This window comes from Erithacus rubecula (genome assembly GCF_903797595.1).
Source record: "Erithacus rubecula genome assembly, chromosome: Z".
Taxonomy (NCBI): Eukaryota; Metazoa; Chordata; class Aves; order Passeriformes; family Muscicapidae; genus Erithacus; species Erithacus rubecula.
The window spans coordinates 24,778,683-24,804,648 of record NC_136661.1 but is presented as its reverse complement, the minus strand read 5'-3'; the positions used below and the strand labels follow the sequence as shown (position 1 = coordinate 24,804,648).

The 25,966-nt window shown below is 50.7% G+C and overlaps 1 protein-coding gene across 10 annotated transcripts; it reads left to right on the top strand.

Annotated features, from left to right (window-relative positions):
- Positions 1-98: 98 nt before the first annotated feature.
- On the top strand, positions 99-19,916 carry GALT (galactose-1-phosphate uridylyltransferase). Of its 10 annotated transcripts, XR_013777206.1 has the most exons (13): positions 99-230; positions 439-608; positions 685-760; positions 892-940; positions 1,171-1,300; positions 1,557-1,613; positions 1,896-2,018; positions 2,829-2,961; positions 3,362-3,445; positions 3,528-3,682; positions 3,780-3,870; positions 15,439-15,667; positions 15,699-16,856. XR_013777206.1 is itself a non-coding variant. In XM_079330723.1 (12 exons), exons 1-11 carry the CDS (start codon positions 179-181, stop codon positions 3,837-3,839), a joined length of 1,089 nt encoding a protein of 362 aa, XP_079186849.1. In that variant the 5' UTR covers positions 99-178; the 3' UTR covers positions 3,840-3,870; positions 17,249-19,916. The 10 variants fall into 10 exon arrangements, 8 of the variants coding, with proteins under 8 accessions (XP_079186849.1, XP_079186847.1, XP_079186848.1 ...); XR_013777207.1 differs by lacking the exon at positions 15,699-16,856 and having other exon boundaries at positions 3,780-3,930; positions 15,439-15,674; XM_079330723.1 differs by lacking the exons at positions 15,439-15,667; positions 15,699-16,856 and adding an exon at positions 17,249-19,916.
- The last annotated feature ends 6,050 nt before the right edge of the window (positions 19,917-25,966 follow it).

The following is a 25,966-nucleotide window of genomic DNA, read 5'->3' as shown; positions in this document are numbered from 1 at the left end:
GGGAGGATGCAGCCATCGCTGAGGGCGGAGCGGAGCGGGGCGGGGCGGGGCGGGAGGCTGAAGGGGCCGGGCCCGCCGGTGTTCTAGCTGTGGGGCGGCATGGAGCCATCGCTGAGGGAGGCGGGGCGGGGCGGAGCTGGAAGGAGCTGGACCCGCCGGGGTTCCGGCTGTGGGAAGGATGGAGCCATCGCTGAGGGCGGCGGAGCGGGGCGGCCGCTTTCGCGCCAGCGGTACGGATGGGGTTACCTTCCTCCGTCCTTCCCTCCAGAACCCCTGCGGACCTTCCCTGCCCGGAGCAGCTGGGACGGGGGAATGGGGTGAAGCTGAGGAGGGCATAAAGCGGCGTGCAGACCGTCTGGCTTGCCCCTTGGGCGGGGTGCGGGTCCCCCCTTTGCGGTGGGTCTGCCCCTGACGCCCCGCTGCTCTCCCGCCCCGCAGAGCACCAGCACGTTCGGTACAACCCGCTGCGGGACGACTGGGTGCTGGTATCGGCCCACCGGGTAAAGCGCCCTTGGCAGGGTCAGCTGGAGAAGCCGCCCCCCGAGGATGTGCCCCGCTGGGACCCCAAGAACCCTCTCTGCCCCGGGGCCACCCGGGCCAACGGCGAGGTAGCACCAGGGACTCGGGGACCCGGGCTGCCCCTGCCACCCCCTCCTGCCTTGATACCGTCTCTCGCCCCGGCAGGTGAACCCTAACTACGAGGGTACTTTCGTCTTCCCAAATGACTTCCCTGCACTGCAGCCTGATGCTCCAGAGCCCGGTAACTTTGGGGAGTGGAGCAGGCTGCTGGGGAACCCCCGACTTGAGTCCTAGGGCTGCTGCAGGGTGGCCTGGAGAGGCTTGGGTTGTGCCTCAGCACCTTCTCTCTGCCCACTCTCTGTCCTTCCCCAGATGACAGTGATCACCCCTTGTTTCGAGCTGCCCCAGCCCGGGGTGTGTGGTAAGTACCAACATGGCTCCTGCGGGTTTGGGACACAGTTTGTCAAGAGCCTGTGGAATGATGCTGGACTGGGCCTGCTACCCTCATGTGGTGCCAATTCTGTACACACCTGGTCAGTTTTGAGGTCATTCTGGGGGTTTTAGCCCTGTCCTTTGTCCCACTGCGCCCAGCAAAGCCGTGAGGGTCTTTGGAGACACCCGCAGTTGCACATATGCGTGTTTCCTCTACAGCAAGGTGATGTGTTTCCACCCCTGGTCTGACCTGACGCTGCCCCTCATGTCCCTGCCAGAGATCCGGGCTGTCATCGATGCGTGGGCAGAGCTGGCGGCTGAGCTGGGAGCTTCCTACCCCTGGGTGCAGGTGTGGGGCTGATGGGTGAAGGTGGGAGGCCAGCGCTGGGTGCTCTGGCAGTACTTGGGGTTGGGAGCATCCTAGTTGTGTGTGGGTCTCCTGTTTTTTGCCCTTTGAGCCTAGGTGCCCTCCTGAGCCTTTCCATGTGGGTGTGAGGCTCTGTTCTCCTGCGGGTTGTTTCCCTGCTGTGCTGGGGACACCAGGACAGCCTACAGTGGGAGCCTGGGCTGGGATCTGCTGGCTGTACCTCTTCCTTTTCCCTTAGATCTTCGAGAACAAGGGAGCGATGATGGGCTGCTCCAACCCGCACCCCCACTGCCAGGTGAGGTTGTCCCACCTGTGACCTGGCTAAACTACAAGTCCCTGTGGTGACCCTACCACAAACCCTGGGGGCAGATGTGGACGGTAATCGCCCTGCCTTGGTCCCGAGGCTTTTTTGCAGTGAGGATACCCCTGTGTCTGTCGTGTCACTTCCCCTCTGAGCACTGTCCCTTGTGGCTGCCACATGCCAAACTCGCCACCTGGTGGCAGCAGGGACCTCCAGATAGGCGGCGTGACTTAGGGGTACGAGCCCCTCAGTCCTGTGCCCCAATGTCCCTCCCAGGTGTGGGCCAGCAGCTTCCTCCCGAACGAGGCGTGCCTGGAGGACCGGACCCAGCGCCAGCACCTGAGCCAGCACGGCGTGCCCATGCTGCTGGAGTATGCCGAGCAGGAGGCTGCCCGAAAGGTGGAGGCATGGGTGTTGTCCGTATCCCCTCCCTGGGAGCTATTTGTGTGCTGGGATGGGCTCTCCAACCCTTAGGAGCTGGACCCTAGGAATGCCCTGAGGCGTTGAGACTGTCTCTGTCCCCAACAAGCACAGCATGTGACACCCTCCTGCTGGGGACAGAGTAGCTGGACAGTGCTCAGGCAAAAAGGATATGGGGGTGCTGGTTGACAGCTGACTGAACATGACCCTGCAGTGTGGCCAGGTGGCTGAGAAGGCCGATGACACTTGGCCTGTATCTGGAATAATGTGACCAGCAGGACCAGGAAAGTCATTCTTCCCCTATACTTGGCATTGAAATGCTGTGTACAGTTCTGGGCTCCCCAATTTAGGAAGGGTATTGAGATGGCGAATTTATCTGGACAAGGGCAGCAAGGCTGGTGAAAGATCTGGAACACAAGCCCTATGAAGAACAGCTGAGGGAGCTGGGGATGTTTAACCTGGGAAAAAAAGGAGGCTTAGGACAATCCCTATCACTATCTACAGCTCCCTATAATGAGGTTTTAGTCAGTGGAGGGGTTGGTCTTTTCTGCCAGCCAACTAGGGACAAGGCAAGACTGCCCGGGAAGTTGGGCTAGATATTAGGAAAAAAATTTTCACTGAAAGAGTGGGCATTGAAATGGGCTGCCCAGGGAGGTGGTGGAGTCAAAAAGACTGGGTGTGGCACTCAGGGCTATGGTTTAGTTGATAAGATGTTGTTAGGTCATAGGTTGGACTTTATCTGAAAGGTCTTTTCCAGCTTAGCTGATTCTGTGATTCTATGCCCTGCAGGAACGGCTGGTGGTGGAGAATGCAGACTGGCTGGTCGTGGTGCCATACTGGGCTACCTGGCCATACCAGACCCTGCTGCTGCCCCGCCGCCATGTCTGTCGCCTCCAGGACCTCAGTGACAGTGAGAAGGACAGTGAGTGGCCCTGAGCTTTGTTGCACCCATCCCATGCTCCTTTGTTAGGATGCAGCTATGCTGGTGCTGGATGGCTGATGTCCTTGGAATGGGGGCTGCCAAACCTAGCTGAGGAGGGAATGGCACCTCTGTTTCTTAGGATAAGAACAGTTGTCCCACAGCTGGTGGGACTCGTGTCCTTTTGGGGTGATGGAGCACGTGGTGCTCCTTGCTTTGGTGGGGGGCTTCTGCTGCATTGCTCAGGCTCCCAGTGTGAGTGGGGAGGGGCGGGAATTCCCAAGTGCAGCCCTCCTGCCTGTCACTGATGTCCACCTTGGGGAGAGGTGCTGCAGATACCCCACTGCACACCTGGCAAGCTGCTGGCCAGCTCAGGGTGTGAATCGCTGTCACTTTTCTGCAGGCCTGGCCTCCATCATGCAGAGGCTGCTCATCAAGTATGACAACCTCTTCGAAGTCTCCTTCCCCTACTCCATGGGCTGGCACGGTGAGTGGCGTGGCTCTGCAATCCTTCCATCCACATCCCTGCCTGCTCCCTGTGGCTCTTATGGTGCTTCTATGCCCTGCAGGAGCCCCCACAGGCCCCTACCTGCAGGAGGACTGCAGGCACTGGCAGCTCCATGCCCACTACTACCCCCCACTGCTGCGCTCCGCCACCGTCCGCAAGTTCATGGTGGGATACGAGATGCTGGCACAGGCACAGAGGGACCTCACCCCAGAGCAGGTGAGTGCAGCTCAGGGGGCCTGGGGGACCCAGGGGCTTGTGTGCCAGGGCTGTCCTGGGTGCAGCCCCTGGCTGTCCCCTGTGCTGTGCCCTGCAGGCAGCCGAGCGCTTGAGGAGCCTCCCCGAGGTGCACTACAAGAAGAGGGCTGAGGTGTGATGGGGAGCAGCAGAGCATCCTGTCCTCAGATGTGAGTGTGAGGGGGGACCTTACTGCTCTCCACCACTACTTGAAAGGAGGTCATAGCCAAGTGGGGGTTGCTCTTTTCTCCCAGATAACTAATGATTGGACAAGAGGGAACAGCCTGAAGTTGTGCTAGGGGTGGCTTAGATTGGATATTGGGGAATATTTCTTCACTGGAAGGGTGGTCAGACATTGCAACAGACTGCCCACAGAAGTGGTGGAATCACTCTGCCTGGAAGTATTAAAAAAATGTGTAAATGTGGCACTTAGGGCATGGTTCAGTGGTGGGGTTGACGGTGCTATGCTAACAGTAGAGGTTTGTGTCATTTGGTGTGCTCACTAAGGTCAGGAGTCAGCTGGGAGTGGTGAGAACTGAGGTCTGGGAATTCCTGTAGATATGAGCCCTCTGAGCTCCCAGATTCTCCTGAACCTTGTCACTGCTGGGCTGGTTTTTGGGACTGGTTTTGCCTGTTTGGAGACTCAGAGCCTAATTCTGTCGCATCCTTGTGTAGGTGGTGTTCCTTGTGTCTTTCACCATCCCAGGCTGTCTCTTCTGCCCCCATAGCATGCTCCTACCACCTCTTAAGGGCTAACCCTCCTTAACAGTCCAGTCTCACTGGTGGGACTGGGAGTTCTGCCCCGTGGAGGGGCACAACCCTCTTGGACAATAAAACCTGGAAGCAAAGTGCCTCTACCTGTGCTGTCGTGGCTCTCAGCCCTAGGTGGGAGGTTTGTGGTCTCTGGTGAAGACCCCAAGCTGCTGGTGGGGGGTAACATGGGGCTCAGAGGATGTGCTGGTGGCCCCATACCTGTTGCTCTTGTTTCTGCCCTTGCGCTGCCTCTTCTTCCTCCCTGGGGGGAGCTCTGAGTCTGTGTCTGAGTGCTGCAGGCTTGTGGAAGAGTGGGAGACGGGGAGGAGGAATGGATGCAGCCCAAGGCTTAGCTGGGAGAGGGCTGAGCCCTGCAGACTTGCTGCACGGAGGCTGCTGGCTGAGATGCTCAGCCCTGGAGCTGTTCCTCTTTATCCTGTCTGGATGGAGCTGCTGGGCAGCACCCCTCATGCTTCCTGCTGCAGGTACAGGAGCTGCTGGGGTGCAGGTTCACCACTCACCTGGGATTGCCAGGGAGTGCAGTTCTTTTCCTGCTGCTGCTCCCCTCTTCACTCTGCCCACCCATGGGGTGGGATAGTGGCAGCTTGGACCCCGGGCCAGACTGGGGGATGTTCTCCATCTGTGCTTTCCATGCATTCCCTCCAGGAAAGCCCTGGGACTCTGCAGGGGTAGGTAATGAACAGTGATGCCATCACAGCTGATGTGGGGGATGCCAAGCACTATGTACCCTCACTCTTCACAAATAGTTTTTATTTGTCACTAATGAGTCATTCTCACAACTCTCAAATGAGACCCCTCTCCTTGTCAAGTCTGAGTGTGCTCCTGGGGGCTAGAAATACCTTGCAAGGAGAGAAATGCTCTCCTGCTACCTCCAAGACAGCAGTTTGTGGGGAGGACCATATTCCCTGTGCCCCATCCATGCATCGCTCCTCCATCTGTATCCATGGGGCTGGGGCAAATGGAAAAGCCTCCTGACCTGTGTGATGCTGGATGCCTTCCTACATGCTGATCCTATCTTTCTGCCTGATTGCCACACCCCAGAGCCCACAAACTGCCCTCCCCTGACCTCAGTGCTCGCCCGGTGCTCCGGGGCTGTGGGGAGCAGCTGGTGGCTGACCCTTGAGCTTGGAGCCTTCATCCTACACAGCATCCCTCACCAGGGCATCGGGGCTTCCCAGATGGGAACCCGGCCTCTTGCAAAACTGATTTCTACCGTCCTGGGACAAGCAGAGTCCGTTTGGTTTCTGCCACCATCCCGATCGTGAGCTTTTCTATTGCATCGAGTGCCTCCGCTCCAACTTCACCGCGTATTCTCCAGGGCCCGGGGAAAGCGGCAACAAATTGCCTTAAGTGTGGCAATGCAGCTCGGGGTAATTAGCCGCTGAACCGGTTGTAACGAAGCTAGTCATCTCCCTGTTCGCGCAGTTAGCTCTGATTTAATGGTCCGGCGGCTCCCAGCCCGGGCAGCCGCGCCTCGGCCCGCGGCCTTAAATGGAACTCGCAGTTAAGTCAAGCGGTATTAAACTTTACAGTCGCCGTCTTTAAAAACGGGACTCTCTCCAATAAATCAGGGCGAGTGGGATTGTAAATATCGAGGCAGGATCCATATTGCTTAATTAAACAGCGCCTAATGAACAGCCTGTTTGTTGTGCCGTGATTTAGGATGGAGGCTGGGGAGGCAGTGTGTGCTGGGGAGGGCTGGTCCCCGTGCCAGGGTGCCCTCTACTGCAGGTACCAGCTGCTCAAATTTATCTGCTGCTAAAAAAACCCTCAGGGATTGTGTAAGAGGTTTTTTTCTATTTTTTTTTAATTTTTTTTTTTTTTTTTAAATTAAAACACATCAACACATCCCCCCACCCCCAATCTGAAATGGTGAAAGCAGCAGTTAGATGAGGAAGATGAAGTGTACACCCAGGTGTGAGAGCTTGACCCTGGCTGTGCTGAGCTCCCCCCTTCCTCACAACAGATCCAACCTCCTCTTGCCTTCATACTTTTAGCTTGTGCACAGGGGTATAAAAAGCTGGAAGGGAGCAGTGAGCCTTTCCCATGGCGTAAGGAGGCATCAGAGTGGTGCAAGTGGAGCTGCTGGGGATGGAAGGGCATTGCAATTCATAGGAACCATTGATGATGTGTTGTTAAAGCCCAAAGTATTTTATATTTTGGTGGTTGCAGTCCAGTTGTAATTAAAAAGTGATTTATTGCAGGGAGATTAAAAAAGTCTAGCTGGTGAGGGATGAGGGAGTGGAGGGCTTGCAGGATACCCAGCTGTTGTTCTTGACCTGGGAGCATCCAAGGGGAACTGAGGCCCATTGGGGTTCCCTATAAGGATGTTCCTTGATGCTGTTTCATTTCTCCAGGGCAGCTGTTGGAAATCCTGGGAAAAGTATCTCTGTGAGTGGCTCATCCTTGTCCTGAGTCTCCATCTCCCAGAATGAGGGCAGAAATGTTCTCTGCAATCACTGCCCTGAGCTGCTCTGGAAGGGTGAGCCAGGCAGGTGGTGGAGACAGTGAGAGGAACTCAAGCATGGAATTAATTAAAATCCACTGGGGTCCCATAGAGGTGTTTGCACCCTCTGTAGTGCATTAATGGATCTGTGAGGGATTAGGAAAGGGACAGAATGCTGCTGCACTGGGCTGGCACCAGCTGTGCTCTGCAAGGAGTGAGGGGTACACCAAGTGGGGGATGCAGAGATGCTTGAGGGAGAAATTTATTTTCGTTTCTGTCCCATTTCTGATGCTACTGAAAGAAATGGGTCAATCTGCTAAAGATTGTGGCTTCCCAAAGCTCCTGGAGCTTTTCTCTACTAAATGAGCCAGGTTGCAGCAGTGGCTGTGTCCATCATTGTGCCTGCCCTGCATGTTTGGGAGGCCCAGAGCACTCCCAGCTCTGACACTGACTCTTTCTGTGGCCATGGGTGAGGCCAGTCTGGGAGGCAGCCCTGGTGGGCACAAGCACTTCGTGGTAGAGGGCAACTGCTGGAGGCAGGTCCATCACTTTTGGATGGGTATCCATGTCCTTGGCACCTGCCAAAGGCTGCAGAACTGCAGACAAGCTGAAGATCTTGAGTCCCCAGTCCTGCCCACCCCTCTTCCTCTTCCCCCAGCCTTCCAGAGCAGGTGAGACAATAAAATACAGAGCAAAGGAAGTTAATCTGTGACTGGTGTGTTTTAATCAGAAAGAACAGTTACGAGTCAAGGCCTGCTGGCTCCTGCCACGCTGCAGTTTTACTGTCCTTCCTGATACCAGGTTAATGGCTGTCATTTCATTCCAGTTTTACTATTGGATTTGCCCTTATTGTTGAGTTTCTCCTTGTCTGCTGCTGCCTGTGATTGAGTAGGGGTTTTGGTGGTGGAATAAAGAAGAAATTATACATTTTTAGGAGGAAGAGAGGAAGAGTGAAAGGAGGAGGAAAAGAAATAGAGGAGTGTGGGAAACAGGGAGGGAGAGAAGGCTAAATCCCTCTCATTTCTACTTAAAATACATAATCAGGCACTTACCATGAAAACAATTAATGATTTTAAGCAGATGCTAAACACTCTGGTGCCCTGAAGCAGACGGGCTCCATGCAGTGGGGACATTTTGTGTGCCAGGAGAATGCAAATCAAAACTCAGACCCCTTTTAGATCTTGTCTTAGCTGGCCATGCAAGGGCAGCTGGGGCATCAAAGAACACCCAGTTTGTCCTGGGACACGTGGTGCATCTTCCGAGGGTTTGGCAGCTTCCTTGACAGGAGTTCAGACTAGCAGGGATCAATTTTGGAGGTGTTTTGCCCGTGTTTCAGACAGCTGGTGTGTTTTCCTGTGCTGATGGTCACTGAGTCCTTCCTGCAAGGCATTTTCAGAGCCCTTGGGGACCATGAGTTTTGGAATGGCTGCTGGTCCCAGGTGGACACAATGGGATGCATGGATGCTGCCTAGCAACCTCTGCATGGACTTCAGGATAGCAGCCCCAGGGGTGTAATTTAGCTGGTTAATCATCTGATAATGAAATACTGGTAATTAAATTAAATTAATACAGGTAATTAAACACTGTCACATTACAGCATCCATGTGGTCAATAAGCACTGGCCCTCCAAATTTCCTGCATGCCTAGTGTTGGGGAGGCACCTTGGGGCTTCAGCTCTTGGCAGTGGGGACCTGTCATTGCATGTGTTTTGTGCCTTTCCCATCCTGGGACCCCATCCCAAAGTCAGTGGCCTCTGTTTAGAGCAAGAGAAACAACAGGAGCATCCAGATTCCAGCTGGATTCAACCCAAACAAAAGTCTCTGGGGATGGAGGGGAGCAGGTGTGGGTGAGAGAGCAGGGTCTGGGATAGGGGCAGCCAAAGGGATCTTTGACTGCCAGAGGGAATTATCCACCAGCAGTGCAGATGCTGGGAGAAGGCTGGAGCCCCTGCAGCACCCAGGGTCTGGCGTGGCTGAGACTGGGCTCCCTGGCTGTGCCTGGCACAGCCCTGCTGCTGGAGCCAGCTGTGAAAGCTCACAGACACCTGTGCCTGCCCCGTGGGGAGGATCCCCCTTCATCCTGGTGTTCCAGAGAAGAAATCTCTACATTTTTGCTAATTATCATGAGTAATGCTGAGAAGTCTGCTGTAAAGCCCCAGGAGCAGCAAGATATTGCAATGCTAGGATGGATCTGAGGTGGAAAATCATCCCCTGAGGTATGCCTGGGCATGAGGTGATGCCTGCCAGAAGCAGATCCCTTGGGAGGGAGGAGGAAGTGGAGAGATACTAATTAGATGCTAATAAGTGAGTAATTAGTAGATCTCCTGCCTCCTTGGTGCCCCTGGGGCTCCCTTGCCCAGCTCCCAGCCAAACCACCTGCTTCAGTGTACCTCAGGTATCTTGAGCCCCACAGGCTTTGACTGGAGCAGGGCTGAACCAGCTGCTGCTCCCCATGCAGTGACAGGCTCTACCACACCAAAATACCCTCATAAATTGCCCTCATGAAACAAAGCTTGATAAATACAAGCCAAGAGTCAGTTTGCAGCCTGCTTCTGTTACTGTTTAATCCCCCACTTATTTTGCCCACATTTATCTCTATATCAGGGCAGCTCCTCCACTCCCTCATGGCTTTGTGCTTGGGCAGGGAGGCAGGAGCCCTGGGCTGCCTGTGCTGTCCCTGTGGAAAAGGCACTGCCTTCCTCTTGTGCCTCAGTTTCACCATGGCTCAAGCAGGATCAATCACACAGAGGCCAGACCCTATTGGCTCATTATGCAGATGCTTCTGGGCTTTTATAGGATTCTTGGGACTTCCTCAGTGTGACACCCTCACAGTCCTGTCTGGCACAGGTCTTGAAGATATGAGGAAAAAAGTTTCCCAGCCCTGGGACTGGCTGAGACTGCCCCAAAACAAGGCTGTGCAACAAACCCCTGGGTTAGCACACCCAAACTGCAGGCTTAATATTTAATTCAGACAATAAAATTATCTAGTTTTAATTTAATTTTTAAAATCAAATTTTCAATTCTCACACAGGCAAGAAACAGAGTGAGAGTGAAGCCAGGATGGATCCCCAGGATGCTAGCTTGCTTTTTAACCCTTCCCATCCTGCTTTCAAATTCCTCTTGGGATCAGAGATGCTCAAAAAGCATCTGTCTGGTTCCAGCTGCTTCCAATATGTTTCAGTAACAGCAGGACCCTGCTCCATCACAGCCTGTCAGGTCACTTCAGAAGTAGCAGATCCATTGGCACAGGAGAAAAGGAATGACCCCCAGCCTCTGCTGGGGTCTAAAATTCCCTCCGCCCTGGAAAGGACTAGCCGACACATCAGGAACTTGGAATGATTATGATAAAACCTGTGGGACACCAAGGGCATCACTATGATTTGTGCTGTCTAAATGTTAATCAGAATAATAATGCCTATTGAGACAGCTGTTTTAAAAGGCTGTGATGTTGGAGTAAAAATTCCAATAAAACTCTATTAGCCCTTCCTCGTTACACTAATGGTGCCTGCTGCTAAAAGCCCCCTGCTATAGACACCCGTATTAATGGGCTTATTACAGGAAATAAAATCTGAGGCTGAACATTACAGTGAAGCCTGATTAATTCAGCAAGGTAATCTTTTTTTTCTTCCTCCTCCTCTCTGCCTGTTCTTTTTCTCCCCCTCTTTATTTAATGAATGTACTTCTTGAACTGCCAACTTTTGAGCTTTTCATGGAGTTTGGGGATGATTTTAAACTGATCTTGTTCACAAAGAGATGAATCTTTGAGCCAGCTCCTGTTGCAAATGGGGGGGAAGGTTTCTCAGATATCTCCATCAAACCAGGGAAGAGGAAAAGCAGCCAGGCTAGGAGTGAAGAGGTTAGAGAGGGGGGAACAATGGATGTCCCAGGGATATCCACCTGGAGTAGTGTTCTGTGGGCTGGAACAACCTGTTGCTTGTCACCAGGCAGGTGCATGTGACATTGGCCAAGGTGCAGCTGCTGGGGGCAAGCAGCATGTGCCCTCAGCTGCTCCTTCCCATCCTTTCTTGTCCTGATTTATCCTCTTTTGATGTCACCTCTGTCCCTGCAGGGAGGTTTGGCTGGGTCTCCCGTGTACAGGTGCCATGCCAAAGCCAGTGTGGTATCACCCAGTGAGGCTGGCACCCTGGGCTCATGCTGAGAGGCAGAAACACTCTGGCAGATGCACCACTATTCATTCAGACTATAAATAACTCCCATAAAAATCTTCTTCTTAGCCTTTTGTGTGCAGCCAAACCCTGCCAATGGGAAAGGAGATGGCATCTATTTTATAGGCGGCTGGAAGCCGGCTTTGCATTTTTCTGGCTCACGTAATCCCACAGGTACCCTCGTTTCTTTTCTTTTTTAACAGACTTTTGATTCACATTCCTCACAGCCAAGTTTAATTAGGCTTCAGCTCCTGCTGCCCAGGGAGGGGAAGGGAATAGGACAGCTCTGCTGGCCTGTGCAGGGACAGGGAACAGCACAGGGCCAGAAGGAGGGAAGGAAAGGGGAGAACAGGGGGGAAGGGGGAAAGTGAGAAGGAGGAAAAGCAGGAAGGAGCAGACAGGCTTCAAAGAAGGAAGAAGCAAAAAAAGGAAGAAAAGTGGAGCCCAGGTTTGTGCCCATCCTGGGAAACCCAGAAGGGTGTCCAGGTCCCAAACTGAGTAATGACTGCATTTATTGATTTTCTAATTAACCACAGCGAGAAGCTGTGAACACTGTGAGCTTTTGGAGTAGTCTGGACACACTGGGTAATGGACTATCAAAGTCTGGAATTCCTTGATCCTAATTCCACACAGGTATGTTGCAGTCATACATTAGGTAACAGGCTACAGGTAGTTAATGATTTAATTATAATGTAGGGAAGTTGAATTACACTGGGAAGGAGAAGGGATTTCACAGACCCTGCCAAGCAGTCCTCATGGGTCTGCAGGTGGGGCTGGAGCTGAGGTTTCCCTCTGGGGATCTGTGACCTACTTACCTTGGGAAATATGGTGGTCTTGGATTGGTTATGGCTGGAGGCTTTTTCCCTATGCTGCCTGTGTACACCATGCTGTCAAGGCAAACGCCCCATTAACAGCAGGGGTCTCTTTTGCCCTATACAGTAACCCAGCAGTGCTCTGTTACTTACATGTTCACCCTGAAAAAAGAATGCCTTCCATGTCATTAGTCCCTCAGATCTTGATGGATAGGTTCTTGCTATGATCTCCTCACCAGCATACCCTTACCATTGCCATCTGGCACTGAAGATGAGGATCAGCATAGGAAGCCCTGTGATGAGGGAGAACACTCTGGGGAGTGGGAAGAGGGGACAAAAGCATCCAGAAGGAAAAAAAAAAAAAAAAGATGAAATCAATTTAGTTACAATAAAGCCTCTTACTGTATTAACTGCTAATCCACAAATACACAAACACACAGAGGGAGTCCTTGGAATAAAGGCATTTAATTAAGCTGTTTGCTTGAAGCTGGCTCTGAAAGGTCTGGCACGATGGAGGAACAGGCACAGTGGGAACCTTGTAGGAGATGCTTGCCAGGACCACTGGTGACCTTCCCCCTTGGTTCAAGGCCATGGAGCAGTGCTGTTCCCTCCATGGGGACATGGTCCACCCTCCAATCACATCTGGATCTCTCTGGACTTCCCTTTGCTGGTTGGGGAGAATATCTCCTGGCCCCCCATGGATGCTGAGGAGCTGACTTTTCATGATGTGTCCCATCCAGCTGGGGTGTGAACTGTTGGCATCACAGGGCCATTTGCTTTTTCCTCCTCTCCTTTTCCTTGAAGGGAGGGGGCTGCAGTCAGGGGGCTTATAACTCTTCTCTCCTTTCATTTGATCTGCCAGCAGGCTCAGCAGGGGGAAGACCCTGTCTCGGCAGGCTGCCCACGAGATAAAAGGCAGAGAGGGCCAAGCCAAGACATTTTTTCCACTGTTTCCCCCCACCCCTTCACTCCTTCCTCCATCCCCCCAGTTTTCTTGGCAAAGGACGAAACAGGGAAATGAGTGTACTCCTTTCAAAGCCCTTCTTCTTTCAATATTGAACCGGATTCCCTTCTGGATGCCTGATTGCTGGCATTCCCGCTCCCCATGCAGCCTAAACTGTAACAGCTGAGAGCTCGGGATGCTGCTGGGGGACTTCAAGCATGTGTGGGGAGGCTGTAAGGGAAACACCCTGCTTCCCATTCCAGTGTTGGGGTTGTGCTGCATCCCAAAGACACTCAGCCCCTTGGGGTCCCTCTGCCCCATTGCACCTTTTTGCCTCCAAAACTCTGCTGCTCTGACATGTCACGAGGTGTGGGGTCTCTGCTTCTGCCAAGCTCATGGGTTGTGAGATGTTTGGCTGTGTCACTGTGTCCTGCAAAGCCTGTGCTAGCATGGGTCATGGGAACCAGCTCCACTGTCCTGGAATTCTTGTTAAGGCTTGGGAATCCTGTCCTGCCTCAAACTGGGATGAAAGCCACTCCAGGGAACCTGGCAGAATGCAGCCAAACTCCCACTTGCTGCATTGGACTCAGTGGAGTGTTTCATTTTAACTTTTTCCAGAGGTTTTCTTTTGATTTCATCCTTTTCTATTTGATTTTCTTTTTTTTAAAGGAAGATAATGATCTTACATTTCCAAATGAAATCATTTGGCACCTGGGTGGGGTGGGGGATAAAAGATTTATTTTTCATTTAAAGCTGTTGAAACAGGATAGCTAAAATGTTGCATGTCCTTTTTTTTTCTTTCCCAGAAGGTTTTGGAAAGAGAAATTTGTTTGAAGTGACCTTTTCTTAGGAAGTGTTTTGATGAACTGGCATTTTCTGGATGAAAAAGCATTTCTGCCCAAAATGTCTGGTCCTTCCCAAAAGAAAGGACAGGAGGAGAGGGGCCATGTGAGCTGCAGAGGGACAGGGCTTGGTTTTGGGATTTCTCCAGTGATCTGGGGAGGATGCTTGGAGTGGTGTGGCAAATTTGATGCCAGAGCCTGGGGCATAATGACCAAGGTGGTGGGGGCAGCTCTAGTGTGGTGGATCTCTGGGGCTGCTGGTGAGAGGAGTCCAGTGCTGCAAGGCAGCAAGGAAGGGGAGGTTAGCTGGGGCAGCCAGATCTCCAGCACAGCACTCCCCAATTCCTCCCTATCAACCCTTTAGCACTTCTCATTCCTTTGTCATGCTCTGTGTTACTTCCCACAAGTAAGGAGGGCAGCCCACTGCTGAGACCTCAGTGTAAACCTTTAATTAGCAATAAGCTCTTCTAGTTATGCTTGAGGGCCTTTGAGGCAGAAGGATTTGGATTTGTGAAGGCATGGCAGGGATGGAGATCTACTGGGTGTGATCCACAGTTCTCTTCCTGGGAGAGTCTTCCATTGGCACGTTCCCCAGACCCAGATCCTGGCATTGCACATTCACTGGGGCTGGAGAAACACAGTGTGCCTCTGAGCCAGCATGATCCTGCCTTGCTTCCAGGGCTGAAAAAAGCTTTTCAGCTCCAACAGCCCAAGGACTGAGCTGGACCTCCCATGGGGCAGCACCCAGCTCCTCTGCAGAGCTGCTGCTCCCAACCAGGAGCCCACTTGGTCAGTGCAGCCCTCTCCATGCCCAGGAGGGTTGCCTTACCTGCATCCCAGGTGCATATAAGAGGGGTGGGAGTTGGGGATGCCCCAGGAGACTCTCTCTTGGAGGTTGTTCCCCTTCTTTAATCCCATTTGGCTGTCCTCATTTGCTGCTTTCCTGCACATCTCGTGTGGCATGTCGATTCGCTGTCGCTCTGGTTTATTAATCAGAGTGTCAGGCAGGGGCAGATCAAATGGCTTACAAGAGCCTGAGCACGTTACAGCACCGCTATTATCTCTCTCCACTAAAATTCGTAATCTCCATGAAAAATTAGAGCAAGCTGCTCTGACAAGCCCCATTCTCCATATGCCCCATGAGCAGGACCCTAATTATTTTACCTTTCTTTAACTCTTTATTAATCCCATCCTCCACCAGCTGCCTGTTTTTTTTTGCCTGAGATTCATGCATTGACAAAAGAGATTGGCTTCACACATGCTTTTAAACCCCTGGTGCTCACAGACTGCCAGTGTGAGACTGCTCCACTTGCATTGAGATACCTGCCAAAGAGGTAGGCAGCTGCTTTTGTGGGGTCCCTCATGCTTTTTGGGGTGACCTTGCCTGGCAGGGTGGCAGTGTCTGACCTTCCTTCCCGAGGTACCCAGCAGGTGGTAGTGCTGTATAAGCAGTTCCTCACAGCCTTTTCTTATCGGAGGATTTTAATGTTTTATTCAGCTGCAGGTTGATGTTATCCGTCTTTTGGACCTCCAGTGGGGGCTCACCACATCATCATTTTCTTTTCATATTTGACAGGCTGGACACAGACAGGGTTCGTTTCTTTTTTCCCTTTTTTGTGCTCTCCAGACTGTGCCATATGCAGACATTCATATGGATGGAAAACAAGCAAAACCTCTTATCACTTCTGCAAGTCTAGTTGACACAGTCTTTCCACTCTTTGACTGCGTTTAATAACTTTTATTTCACATCTTTCAGCACTTTACAATAGGACCAAGCCAATATACTATCCATAACAATTCTGGTTGAAGGGATGGTGTCTGGAGGGAGAGAAATGATCTGGGACAGGGATGATGCTGATGCTGTGGGTGTACCTGGACACAAACATGGGTGGACTGGGAAGCTGGGGTGCTCTTGGCCACTCTCTGAGGGTGAGAGGCAGTGCTGTGTTTGTCACCCAGTCCCTTCCAGGTGGCTGTTGAGACAGGTATTGTCCTCTAGGGAAGGCATTGGGACAGATCCTGTAGAAACTCACTACTTCTCCCAAGAGTTGCAGCCAAGCTGAACCAGAGGAACATGCTGAGGCTGGAGCTGGAGAAATCAGGAATGTGCCTGTCAAAATCTTTGGCCAGGGTGTCTATAGGAGGGGGAGAGGGAAGCTGAGGGCATGTAGGTTGGTTCTGCTGGGCTGGAGCCTGTCTGGGTGTTGGTGAAGGGCTGGGACTTCAATGGCTGGGTCTAGCTTGGCCCTCCTGGGTTTGTAGCTCCATTTCACCCCAGGAATTTGCTCAGTCTCTCATCAGCACCCCATGGGCATCAGTACAGAACAGCCTAGGGACACAGTGCTTCATCTCAGTACCCTTCAGCATGGAAATACCCACAGGTACCAAGGGAATTTAAATTCTAGGAGCCACCTGTTTCCCTAGAGAGACCAGAGGTGTTCCGAAATTCTCCCACTTGAATGACTGATCCCAATGCCACTGCTTTGCGTGGGAAATAACTGATTCCTCTTTGCTTTCTACTCTCTGCCACATTTATGTCCAGGTGTTTAACTCTGATCTTGGATCGATTTAAACTTATCCATTTTTTTCTATGACAAGGGGCTCTGAGATGATGAAAAATTGACATAGTGTAATAGCAGAGAAATGTCTTTGGATCTGCAGCCAATCTCTCCTGCACCATAGAAACGAAGCCTTCCAAACACTACAGAACATCTGAGCAAATTCAATAGTTTCTCATTTTTATATAGGTGTATATATATATATGTGTATGTATGTACATGTGCATAGCTTCATAATACTCATATTAATATTCTCCACCCATTTCATTGCAGCATTTGGCCATCAGAAATGCAGCTCCTAATGCCGTGGGCTAATGGGATATGTTTTTATTTGTCCTTGTTATAAAATAGGTACCTCCGTATTAACTTTGCAGGGCATTATATTGATGTAGGGCAGTAAACTTTATGGCAGATTTCACAACCCTGTTAAGTGCATCATCTTAGGCTGTAATATCTATCTGGGAAGACAAGTGAAACCCTTGCCAGCAGTACATGCCTGGGAAGGTGGTGTGAAGCTGGGGGAGGAGAGGAGAATTGGTGCTGGTACCTGCAGGATGCTGGGGTGTGCAGGAGGCTCTCCAGATCCCAGGGAAGGGGGTCTTTGTTCACTTTGCTCGCTGTTCTTTGGCTGCTCACAAAGTCTCTGTGAGCAGTGCCTGTGCCAGCAGTGATTGCATCCCTCAGGGTTCTGGCTGGCTGCTCCAGAGGCTGTTTGCTCTCCTGTCCCTCCACCTTTCACATCCCCAGTAAATCTGACACTATGCATGCTGTGGCCTCTGGTCACAGATAACTGCTTAGCTTAAATCCTGCTTGAATTCCCTTGGCTTATCTGCTAAATGGGATCTCGGCTATAAATAGAGTCCTGCAGACATGAAGGTCTATTTGGGCAGAGGCTTGTTTGGCAAGGAGTTTTACACAAGTTTGAGCAAATTGCTGGGGAAAAGCTGAGAGATAATAACAAGGAAAATGATATTAAACTGGCTTCTGTGCTTCCTCCTTATCCCTTAGCTCTTAGCAACTCACCAGGAGAGTGCAGCTCTCAAGCAGACAAGGCGTCGCGGGTCTCCACTACTCCAGTCCAGCAATTGCAGCTGGGAAGTGCTGTCTTCAAACCAGGAAAAGGAGAGAAACTCATCCTCATGTGTGCCCCCATGACTGCCCTCTGAGGGATGGGTCTGTGCAGGGTGAAGTTGAGCTCTGTGGCCACTGAGGCACAGAAGCTGCAGGGATGCTGGCTCTCCTCCCCCAGCCCTTGGTGGCTGGCTGCCATCACTGTCAGCTAATTGGGATGCTGATAATTATTAGTGTCTCATGATTTAATTTTCTCCTTATTACAGTCTCTGCCTCAGCCTTACTGGCGCTGAGCAGATCTCTACAAAAGGCTGTAGAAGGTGGTGGGGGTGATCTGCACCCTTGCAGGACACTGGTGAAACCAGATCAGATGCAAAATGTGCCTGGGGCAGGAGGGCAGATCAAAACCCCATAGCTTTGGGACACAGTGAAGACCAGGCTGGGCAGTGGGTTAGCAAGGCTGGGCCTGCAACAAGTCAGAAGAATCCTAATTTTCTGAGGGATGAGTTCAACATCTGCAAAAGACAGCCATCTGGAGGGGGGCTGTGTGCAGGAGAAAAGCTTTGTTGGTGTGTGTATCAAAAATTGCACAGCAACTCAGAGTGTTACAGGTGAATAGCAGCCAACAAATTAATTTATGTGGGTTAGCACAGGATAAATGCTGTGTGGGGAAATCAATTGGCTGGACAGGTCGGTTGGTCAGTGTCTGGTGGTGATGGGAGCCTCCATCACAAGGGTTCTTGCTGTTGTGTCCTCAGCTGGGCCAGGAAAATCTGCCAAGCTTTATCTTGCTCTGTTTTTACAGCCTAGCTAGGCGTGATCCTACCTGAGCCCCCAGAGCATGCATAATTCAGTACCACTGACACCTCAAGTACAAGAAGAACATCTCTTAAATCCCTTAACTGCACAGAGGACAATCCTACATGACCATTCCTACCCATGACCTGCAAACCTCTTGTCATGGCATGGGGAGGTCACTGCTGCAGCAGGGAGGCTTTAAGGTTTTCTTCCCAGGGTGGAGATCATCCCTTTCAGGTGCACAGATAGGGCAGGACCATCTGAAATTCCTGCCTGGAAGGCTGCTGTAAGAATTAGTCAGATCCTTAATTGTGAAGTTGCCCCGAGGGTGTTTGCAGCCAACATGAATTTTCAGGACTTCTTCCATCCTTTTGCTTGCAAAACCTTTTAATTTCTTTCCCTTGTCTGGCGACCAAACCCCATCAGGGAAGAGCCAGGTTTTCCTGAGTCTTGGGGTGCTGCAGGGAAAGGACATTTGAGCAGCATCGCTAGCTGGAATTCAGCACCAAGACCCTTCCCTGTGCACAATCCAGGACTCAGTTGCCAAATAAGCTTTGGCTTAGGCCAAATTTTACCCAAGGCAGAGAGGTGGGTAGGAGAGGGATATGGGGTAGGAAACCTTGGAGTAACCTGTGTCCAGGTCAGTCAAGCCCAGATTGATGCTAGCACTGCCTGGCACCGGGCTTGAACCAGGAGCATGGTGTGGTACAAATGGGAAACGAGAGAAGCAGCTTGACAGAGGGCAATTTGGGTAAAACAGCATCAGGAGTGTCAAAATAGATTTGTTTCCAATATAGAAAACACCTCCCCAGGGAGCATGAGGGAGACTTAGGAGTTGTTAGTTTTGGACGAGAGAGGCAGTGAATTTGATCTGCGAACAAAGGGGAACTGGCAAAGCTGACAGCTTTTGCTCTGATTGCTTTGCTTCCTCTATGCCGGGCTATGATTTTTTTTTTTTTTTTATCCTTTAATTTTTTTTCCTTTTAATTTATTGAAATGCTCTGGATCTCAATTCACTTTCTTTGCTCTTTACTTCTTATTGCTTTGGCTGAAACTTTAAATCCCCAGTATGACTGGGATCAGGGCAAGAATAAAAATATCCAATGGAAAAACAAACCAGCCCAAGGACATGAAAACAAGCTGCAGTGTTTCTGATGTTCAGTTTTGGTAGCAGAGGGTGGGTGTCTCTTGGGAGCAGGACAGGGACGTGGGGATGGAGGGCTGTTGCCAATCCCTGTACAATGGGGTGGTCAAAATGAATTGGTGGGCTGCACTCTGACTCTTAAGGATCAGAATCTCTGCCAAAATCATCTGCCTGACTTGAAGGGCAGGATAAAGGAGAAATATCCCTGCCAAGGGGTGAGGCTAGAGGCTTTTCCTGAAGCTAAGAAAGTGCCAAGAAGGAGGCTTTGCCTTGTGAAATGTCCTCTGAGATCTGCAGGGACATTAAAAAGTAGCTGCCAAACCACCTCCTTGCCTGATCCTGTTTTTTCAGAAACAAAAATCCTTTTTCACGGGGGAAACTGAGGCCCATGGCAATGGTGTGGTATCAGTAGATGGGGAAGGCTTGGAGCAGCACCTCTCATTTCTGGGCATCAGCTGTTTTCCCTCTGTGCAGACAGCTTGTGTTGTCACTGTGTCACGTTACTCTCCTTTCATCAGTCTGAAATTACCATTTGTAAAAAGGGGAAAGAAATCCAAATCTTCAAGAAGCCACTCAGGCTGTTATCTGAGGCTTGTTTCTTTTTTTGTTGGTTTGGGGGTTTTTTTCGGTTGGCTTTTTTTTTTTTTTTTTTTTTTTTTTTTTTTTAAATCAAAGGAGCAGATGTTTCTTTTTGATATTAAATGGGCTGCAGGGCTGGATCCTGCTCTTGCTTCCAGCACTATGTATCTGGATTGAAGTAGCAATCCCTCCAGTGGAGAGAGGTACTTCTTTGCAGTGCCTCACCCCTGGAAATTTTAGGAAAGTGGCTATCCCCTCTTTGTGGCACCTTACTATTGATGACATTAGTAACAGATGCATTTACACCTTGCCTGCTTTGGAGTGGCTCTGGGAATATTTCTCCTTCCTGATTGCAGTTTTGTCTACCTCAAAACAGGGCAGGTTTAGTTTTTCTGCAGCCTCTCCATGTGCCTTTGGCTCAGCTTTTCTTCCAGTGGTGCTTTTCCAACATTGTCCCTGGCTGCCACTCAGAGATACCCAGGGTGAGCTGCTGCAGCTCATCTCAAGAATTTCCTGGGGAAAAACATTTCCCACCGGGATCCTGGAGCTCTGCTCAACCTTAACCTTTCTGTCAGTGCTGGCAGGTGCAGACCAGCCTGCTGCAGCACCTTGTATGCAGGGACTGGTTTGTAAGATGTTTTCCTGCAACATTTGGGCTGTTGTCACCTGTCTTGACCCTTCTTACATTTCTACTCCAAAAGATGTGGTGAATAACTATTTGCCCTGCCAATGACCTTGAAGCCCAGAGCCAGGGTCTTGTGTTCAGATGAAACCTCCTGCACACCCTGCATGGCTGTGGCTGCTGTCAGGGTCTGATTCTGCCAGCTGCATCTCAGGTCTGTGTCACAGCTGGATTTAGCTCCTGGTAGAGAAGATGAGAAAGCTGGAGCTCAAGTCATCTGCCAGGTTGGATCCCCAGGGCTGAATTTTGTCATTGTTTTCCCCAGTGCAGGTGAGTCTCTGCAGATCTTAGTGGCATCTGCTTGCAGGGTATTTGAGCTGAGAATCAGGAAGGAGCTGAGCAATGCACCTCACCATTATCATCCTCATCATCAGATTGGCAATGGGGCACAGCAAGGCCAGCAGCTGCAGCACATGGACAGATGCCTGGTGGAGGCAGTTTCTCAGTCCTGTCTCCTCAGGGCTCCCTCCATGAAAAGAAAGTGGGGTCCACCCAGAAATGCCTCTTCCTGAGCCTAAGAGAGTAAAGGTCGTGATCATCCTCTTTCATTTAGAAGCAGCATCTCAGGAGTGTCTGCTGCATTTCTACCAATATTAGCACCTAATGTGAAAGAGAGGAACCCCACTTTGAGAGAGATGTGCTGGTCTGGAAAGTGCATAAGCACTATTCCTGGCCACACTGCAAAGAATGGTCTCCACCCCTCCAGCACCACAGATGTCCTGACAAAGCCCCAGCTGCTCTCTGAGGTCAGTTGCCACTTTTCAGGAAAGGTTATGGACTCCCTGATCAATAACTGAAGACTCTCACTTCTTCACATTAGGGGTGAGGTATGGGGCCTGTGGCTGGTTAGGAAAAGAAAAGAGCTCTGGACTGCATCAGAAGCATCTAAGACACCAGATTGTCTTTAATCATGGGAACACAAAAGAAAGAATCTAGTCTGACTGCTTGGCTGTGCTGAAATAATAGCTCATTTAGAAGGTGGAATTTAAGCCTAACAGCTAACATTTTTGGTGTGTATTTATAACAGGCAGGCACAGAGAACCTATCTACACTGCTTTTAATTTCTTTCACAAGCTGCTTTGATCCAGGCATTACTGTCCAGGCAAAACTGGCACAAGCTCCTTCGCAGGCATGACCAACCATCCTGCTGTGAGCTGCCCAGCACTGGAACTGAGAGTGGATTCATTTTAATGCAATGTTTGGGCTAGCTACACCAGCCAGAAATCTTGCTTCAGCTTGTCACCATGAGCTCATTACCTCCAAAATCCAAAGCCTTGCCTCCCTCACAGGGATGGAAAAATGGGGCACTTGCCAGGTGCCTGCAGCAAGTTTCAGCTACAGCGTGTTGAGTGATGTAGAGGATGGTGCTGGGACAGGGCAGTGGGGGACACTCAGTTTGACTGGGATGGAGCCAGGGAGGTGTTTGTGCAGCCTCTTGGATGCCCATGGGATGTGTGCAGTAAAATCCCTGCAGAGAAGGGCATGGATTCTGGGTTTTCAGTACATTATCACTCTGTCTGCCCCAGGACAAGCAGAAGGACCATGAGCTCTGGGAAAATCAGGCGTCCCTTCCTTTTGAAGGCAGAGGGATGACTGCTAGAGTGCACTGGTCCTCCTGCACTGGCCTCCAGGGTACAGTTATTTTTGCAAAGAAGAAGGGACACTGTTAAAGGGTGGCCCATTTTGAACACATCAGAGCCAAGCTGCACCACAGATCCATCTGGGAGGGAAGACAAACAAACTGCCTGAGCTCTTCCAGTAGCACATGCCTAGCACATGCCCAGTAAAACCTGCTCCCTCTCCCAAGTAATATTTCAGCCTACCACAAGCTCTGGGGCTGCTGGAGCATGGCAAGCTCAGTTGCTTACCACTCCTTGTACCAAGAGACAGTGAAGAATATATATATTCCTCTGCACTTTCTCCGTGCCTTTAAGGACTATTATTTTCCCTGGCTGTACACAGTGTCCCACTTGAGCAATTTCTCCTGGTACAGAAGCTTTCCCAGACCTTGGATTGTCTCCATTTGGGAATCTGGGAGAGCAGGAGCATGTACACTGTCCATGAATACAGATTTACATTGTTACATGGTGATGTTGGTATTTTGCTATTATTTCTTGACAGCTGGTACCACTCTCTTGAGCAGCAGCACTTAGCTCCTGAGCTTGGGCAGTGCCCCAGACAATTTATTTCCATTGTGTAAATCAACCTCTATCTCATTTGTCATCTCATTGATAAGCAGTTTTGGCAGGTCTTTTGGCAGCTTTTAGAAATCAGGTTACCCTAAACATGTGGTGCTGGCAGAAGATGTCACCTCAATGTCTACACCCTTTCCTGATTCACTCATGCACAGACTGAGCAGTGCAGGTGCCTGTGCTCCCTGCCTGAGGGGCTGTGCCTCTGCTGAGAAACTGGCCCTGCATCCTGGCCTGTTTGTCCATTTCAAACTGGGAGAAAACCTCCCTGCTGTTCTGCCACCACCTCAGCTCTTTCAGGGGTTATTTTGCTGCTTGCCTTCAGGTTTGTTTAGAAATCAGCTATAGAAAAGCTTGCAGGATGGGAACCCTTCCAAACCTGCTTGCAGTGGTAATGGTCCTCTGTTTTGTTCTGCTGTGGGCTTGTCCTCAACTGATCATCTCCTGCATTTGGGGAGGGTTAACTCTTGCACCAGCACAGAATGGGGGCTGACCACCTGGAAAGCAAAAGGATAAGGACCTGAGCCTCCTGCTGGACAGCAAGCTGTCCATGAGCCAGCAGTGCCCTTGTGGCCAGGAGGGCCAGTGGTGTCCTGGGGTGCATTAGGGAAGAGAATTGCAGAAGGCTGGGGAGGTGAATCTGCCCCTCTACTCAGCCCTAGTGATGTGGATCTGGAGTGCTGTTTCCAGATCTGGGCTTCTTAGGAGAGATATGCTGCTCCTGGAGTGGATCCAGCAGAGCTTCAGAAGATGATTGAGGGACTGGAGCATCTCTCTCATGAGGAAAGGCTGAGGAAGCTGGGCCTGTTCAGCCTGGAGAAGGGTCCTCATCAATGTACACAAGAATCTGAAGGGTGTGAGAGGATGAACCAGGCTCTGCTTGGTGCTTTCACCCAATAGGGCACGAGGCAACAGGCAGAAACTGATGCACAGGAAGTTCCATATGAATTACTTTACTGGGCAGGTGACCCCACACTGGAACAGATTTTCCAGAGAGGCTGTGAAGCCCCCCCACTGGCAGTACTCATGACTGTCTGGATGCAATCCTGCTCCACATGCTCTAGGATGGTCAGGGTGGTGGGACCAGGTGGGACCCTGTGGTACCTTCCAACATTCTGAATTCTGTGATTCTGTGAGCTCATGGACCTGCAGACTCTGCTGCTCATGAAGCAGGGACCCTGAGGGACCCTTGAAGAAGGGACTGTTAATTTTTATGGTAATGGCAAATTGATCTTCATACTCTTTTCCAGCTGTATTATTGTGTATTTACATTTAACCTGCCAGAGGCTGTGCTCTTTTGAAATTCCTTAATTGAACAAGCCTTCAATATGTGAAATCTGCCCCTTTTTTTCCTTGCTCTGCAGTTTTACCCAGCTGGCCTTTCGAAAGTCTTTTTCTGTGAGGATGAATGTGCCCATGCTGAGCCTCCAAAAGGCTATTTTTGTCTAGTCCCTATGTTTCCTGCACAGGATTCATCTCTTTGACTCTTCATCTAGTTTTGATTCTTTTTCATGAGTGTCCTCATGGCAATGTCATTCCATTTTTTCAAGGAAACACTGACTAGAGGGATTTTGCCATCCATACATGTATGTGATACATGTATGCATATATGTATGGACACCTTATGTGTGGGTTGTAGGCACTGTTGGCTCAGAGAACAGAGAAAAGTTTCATGGCTTCTTTGATCAGCTCAGGAATCAAATGCTTATGCAAAATCCTCTCTCGCAACAAAAATATAATGTCAGCATCCCACAGGGAAATGGTCAAGAAACATTTAATTTGGCTTCAGAGACCTTCTGAAGCCACAGTAAGAAGAAAGCCTGGAGGTGTTCTTCTAGAAATTGTCAATGGTGTTTTTCTTTAATTTATTAATGGAAAGGGCTATCAAGCATTGGAACAGACTGCCAGGGAAGTGGTGGAGTCACCATCCTTGGAGGTGTCTGAGAAACCAGTGAGCCCTTGTGCTGTGCTCTGGTGGTGTTTGGTCAAAAGTTGCACTCATTGATCTTGAAAGTCATTCCTGTCCTAAAAGATTCTGTGATTCCTCCTGCCTCCCATCCCTCCTCCCTCAGGAGAGGTCTGTTTTTCTCTCTGGACCCAGAACAGTGAGGGTTGGTGGTCCTGCACTGCAGCAGGGTGCAGCAGACACCTCAATCAGCCTTGCAGTGCTCTGCCAGAAGAGGGATATCATACCCAGCTGGATCTGTGAGATCTCTGGGGTCTTTTGAAGGGAAGTGGCACTGCAGATGGCAAAAATTGCTAGGTGCCTTTGGAGGAAATGTGCACTGGACCTTTTAGTTTTCTTGTTATCAGTCTTTGCTTGTGCAGCAGTCAAGTTGTCTTCTCTAATAGCTTTGCAGCTTGCAACATTTGAGCCCGTGCTCCTGCCCTGGGCAGTGTCCCATGACCAGCCATGCTGTGCCAGAAATTTTCCCCTGACACTGCCTGTGCTTTTGAGAACTCGCAGCAGACCCAGAGCAGAGAGGTAAGATGTTCTCATGCCAAGCTGCACCATGACTGAAAGGATTTACCAGATTTCTCTATGAGGCAGCATTGGTTAGCCTCACAGCAATGTTTCCTGCATGCTGTTAGTTCTTATGGCTCTTTTGGAAACCAGAGTGAGTGTAGACAGCAGGTGAGGGTGGAGTCTCCCAAGGACTGGGTTTGGCTCTGCTGTGGCTTCCTTGAGGTCTGTGTGGTGAGGTTTGTATCCCACTGTTCCTCAGCTGGATACTCAGATCAGGCAGGAGGAGAAAGATCAGCAGGAAGAGCTCTGACCCATCAGCTCAGGGGCTGCCTTCATCCCATCACAAGGGCAGTCTGAGGCTGAGCTGGGGAGCCTTCTGCACTGGGATCAGCCAGATGAGCAGCAGTCTTACTGTATTAATTAGACATCTGGAGGATCTTAATTATCCTTGGTGCTCAAGGATACTCTCAGGAGTCCTTCTCTTTTTGCCTTCCCTCAGAGCTTCTTCCTTCCAGTGTGTCACCATTTGCACATCCTGGAGAGACCCTCACTCTTGGCCTAGGTGGGGAAACTACCTTTTTGAACTTTGAGGGTCCAGGAGTGTCCACCAGTCATCAGACACAATATGGGTACCACAAGATGGTGGGGAGGGCAGAAAAATCAGGCTCTGGAGCATTGCCCTTCTCATGGCCCCTGCTGCATTGCCTAAAGCTGCCTTTTGGAGTGTCCTGAAGGCAAATTTCAAATCTTTGGCTATGAGCAGTGTTTGCAGTGCTCTGTCCCTGGTGTTTGG

Bases quoted from the DNA above. Each gene is read 5' to 3' on its own strand.
- GALT (XM_079330723.1), top strand. From the start codon at position 179: ATGGAGCCATCGCTGAGGGCGGCGGAGCGGGGCGGCCGCTTTCGCGCC. The intron at 609-684 runs GTAGCACCAGGG...TCGCCCCGGCAG, and splicing joins CCACCCGGGCCAACGGCGAG to GTGAACCCTAACTACGAGGG. The intron at 2,019-2,828 runs GTGGAGGCATGG...TATGCCCTGCAG, and splicing joins AGCAGGAGGCTGCCCGAAAG to GAACGGCTGGTGGTGGAGAA.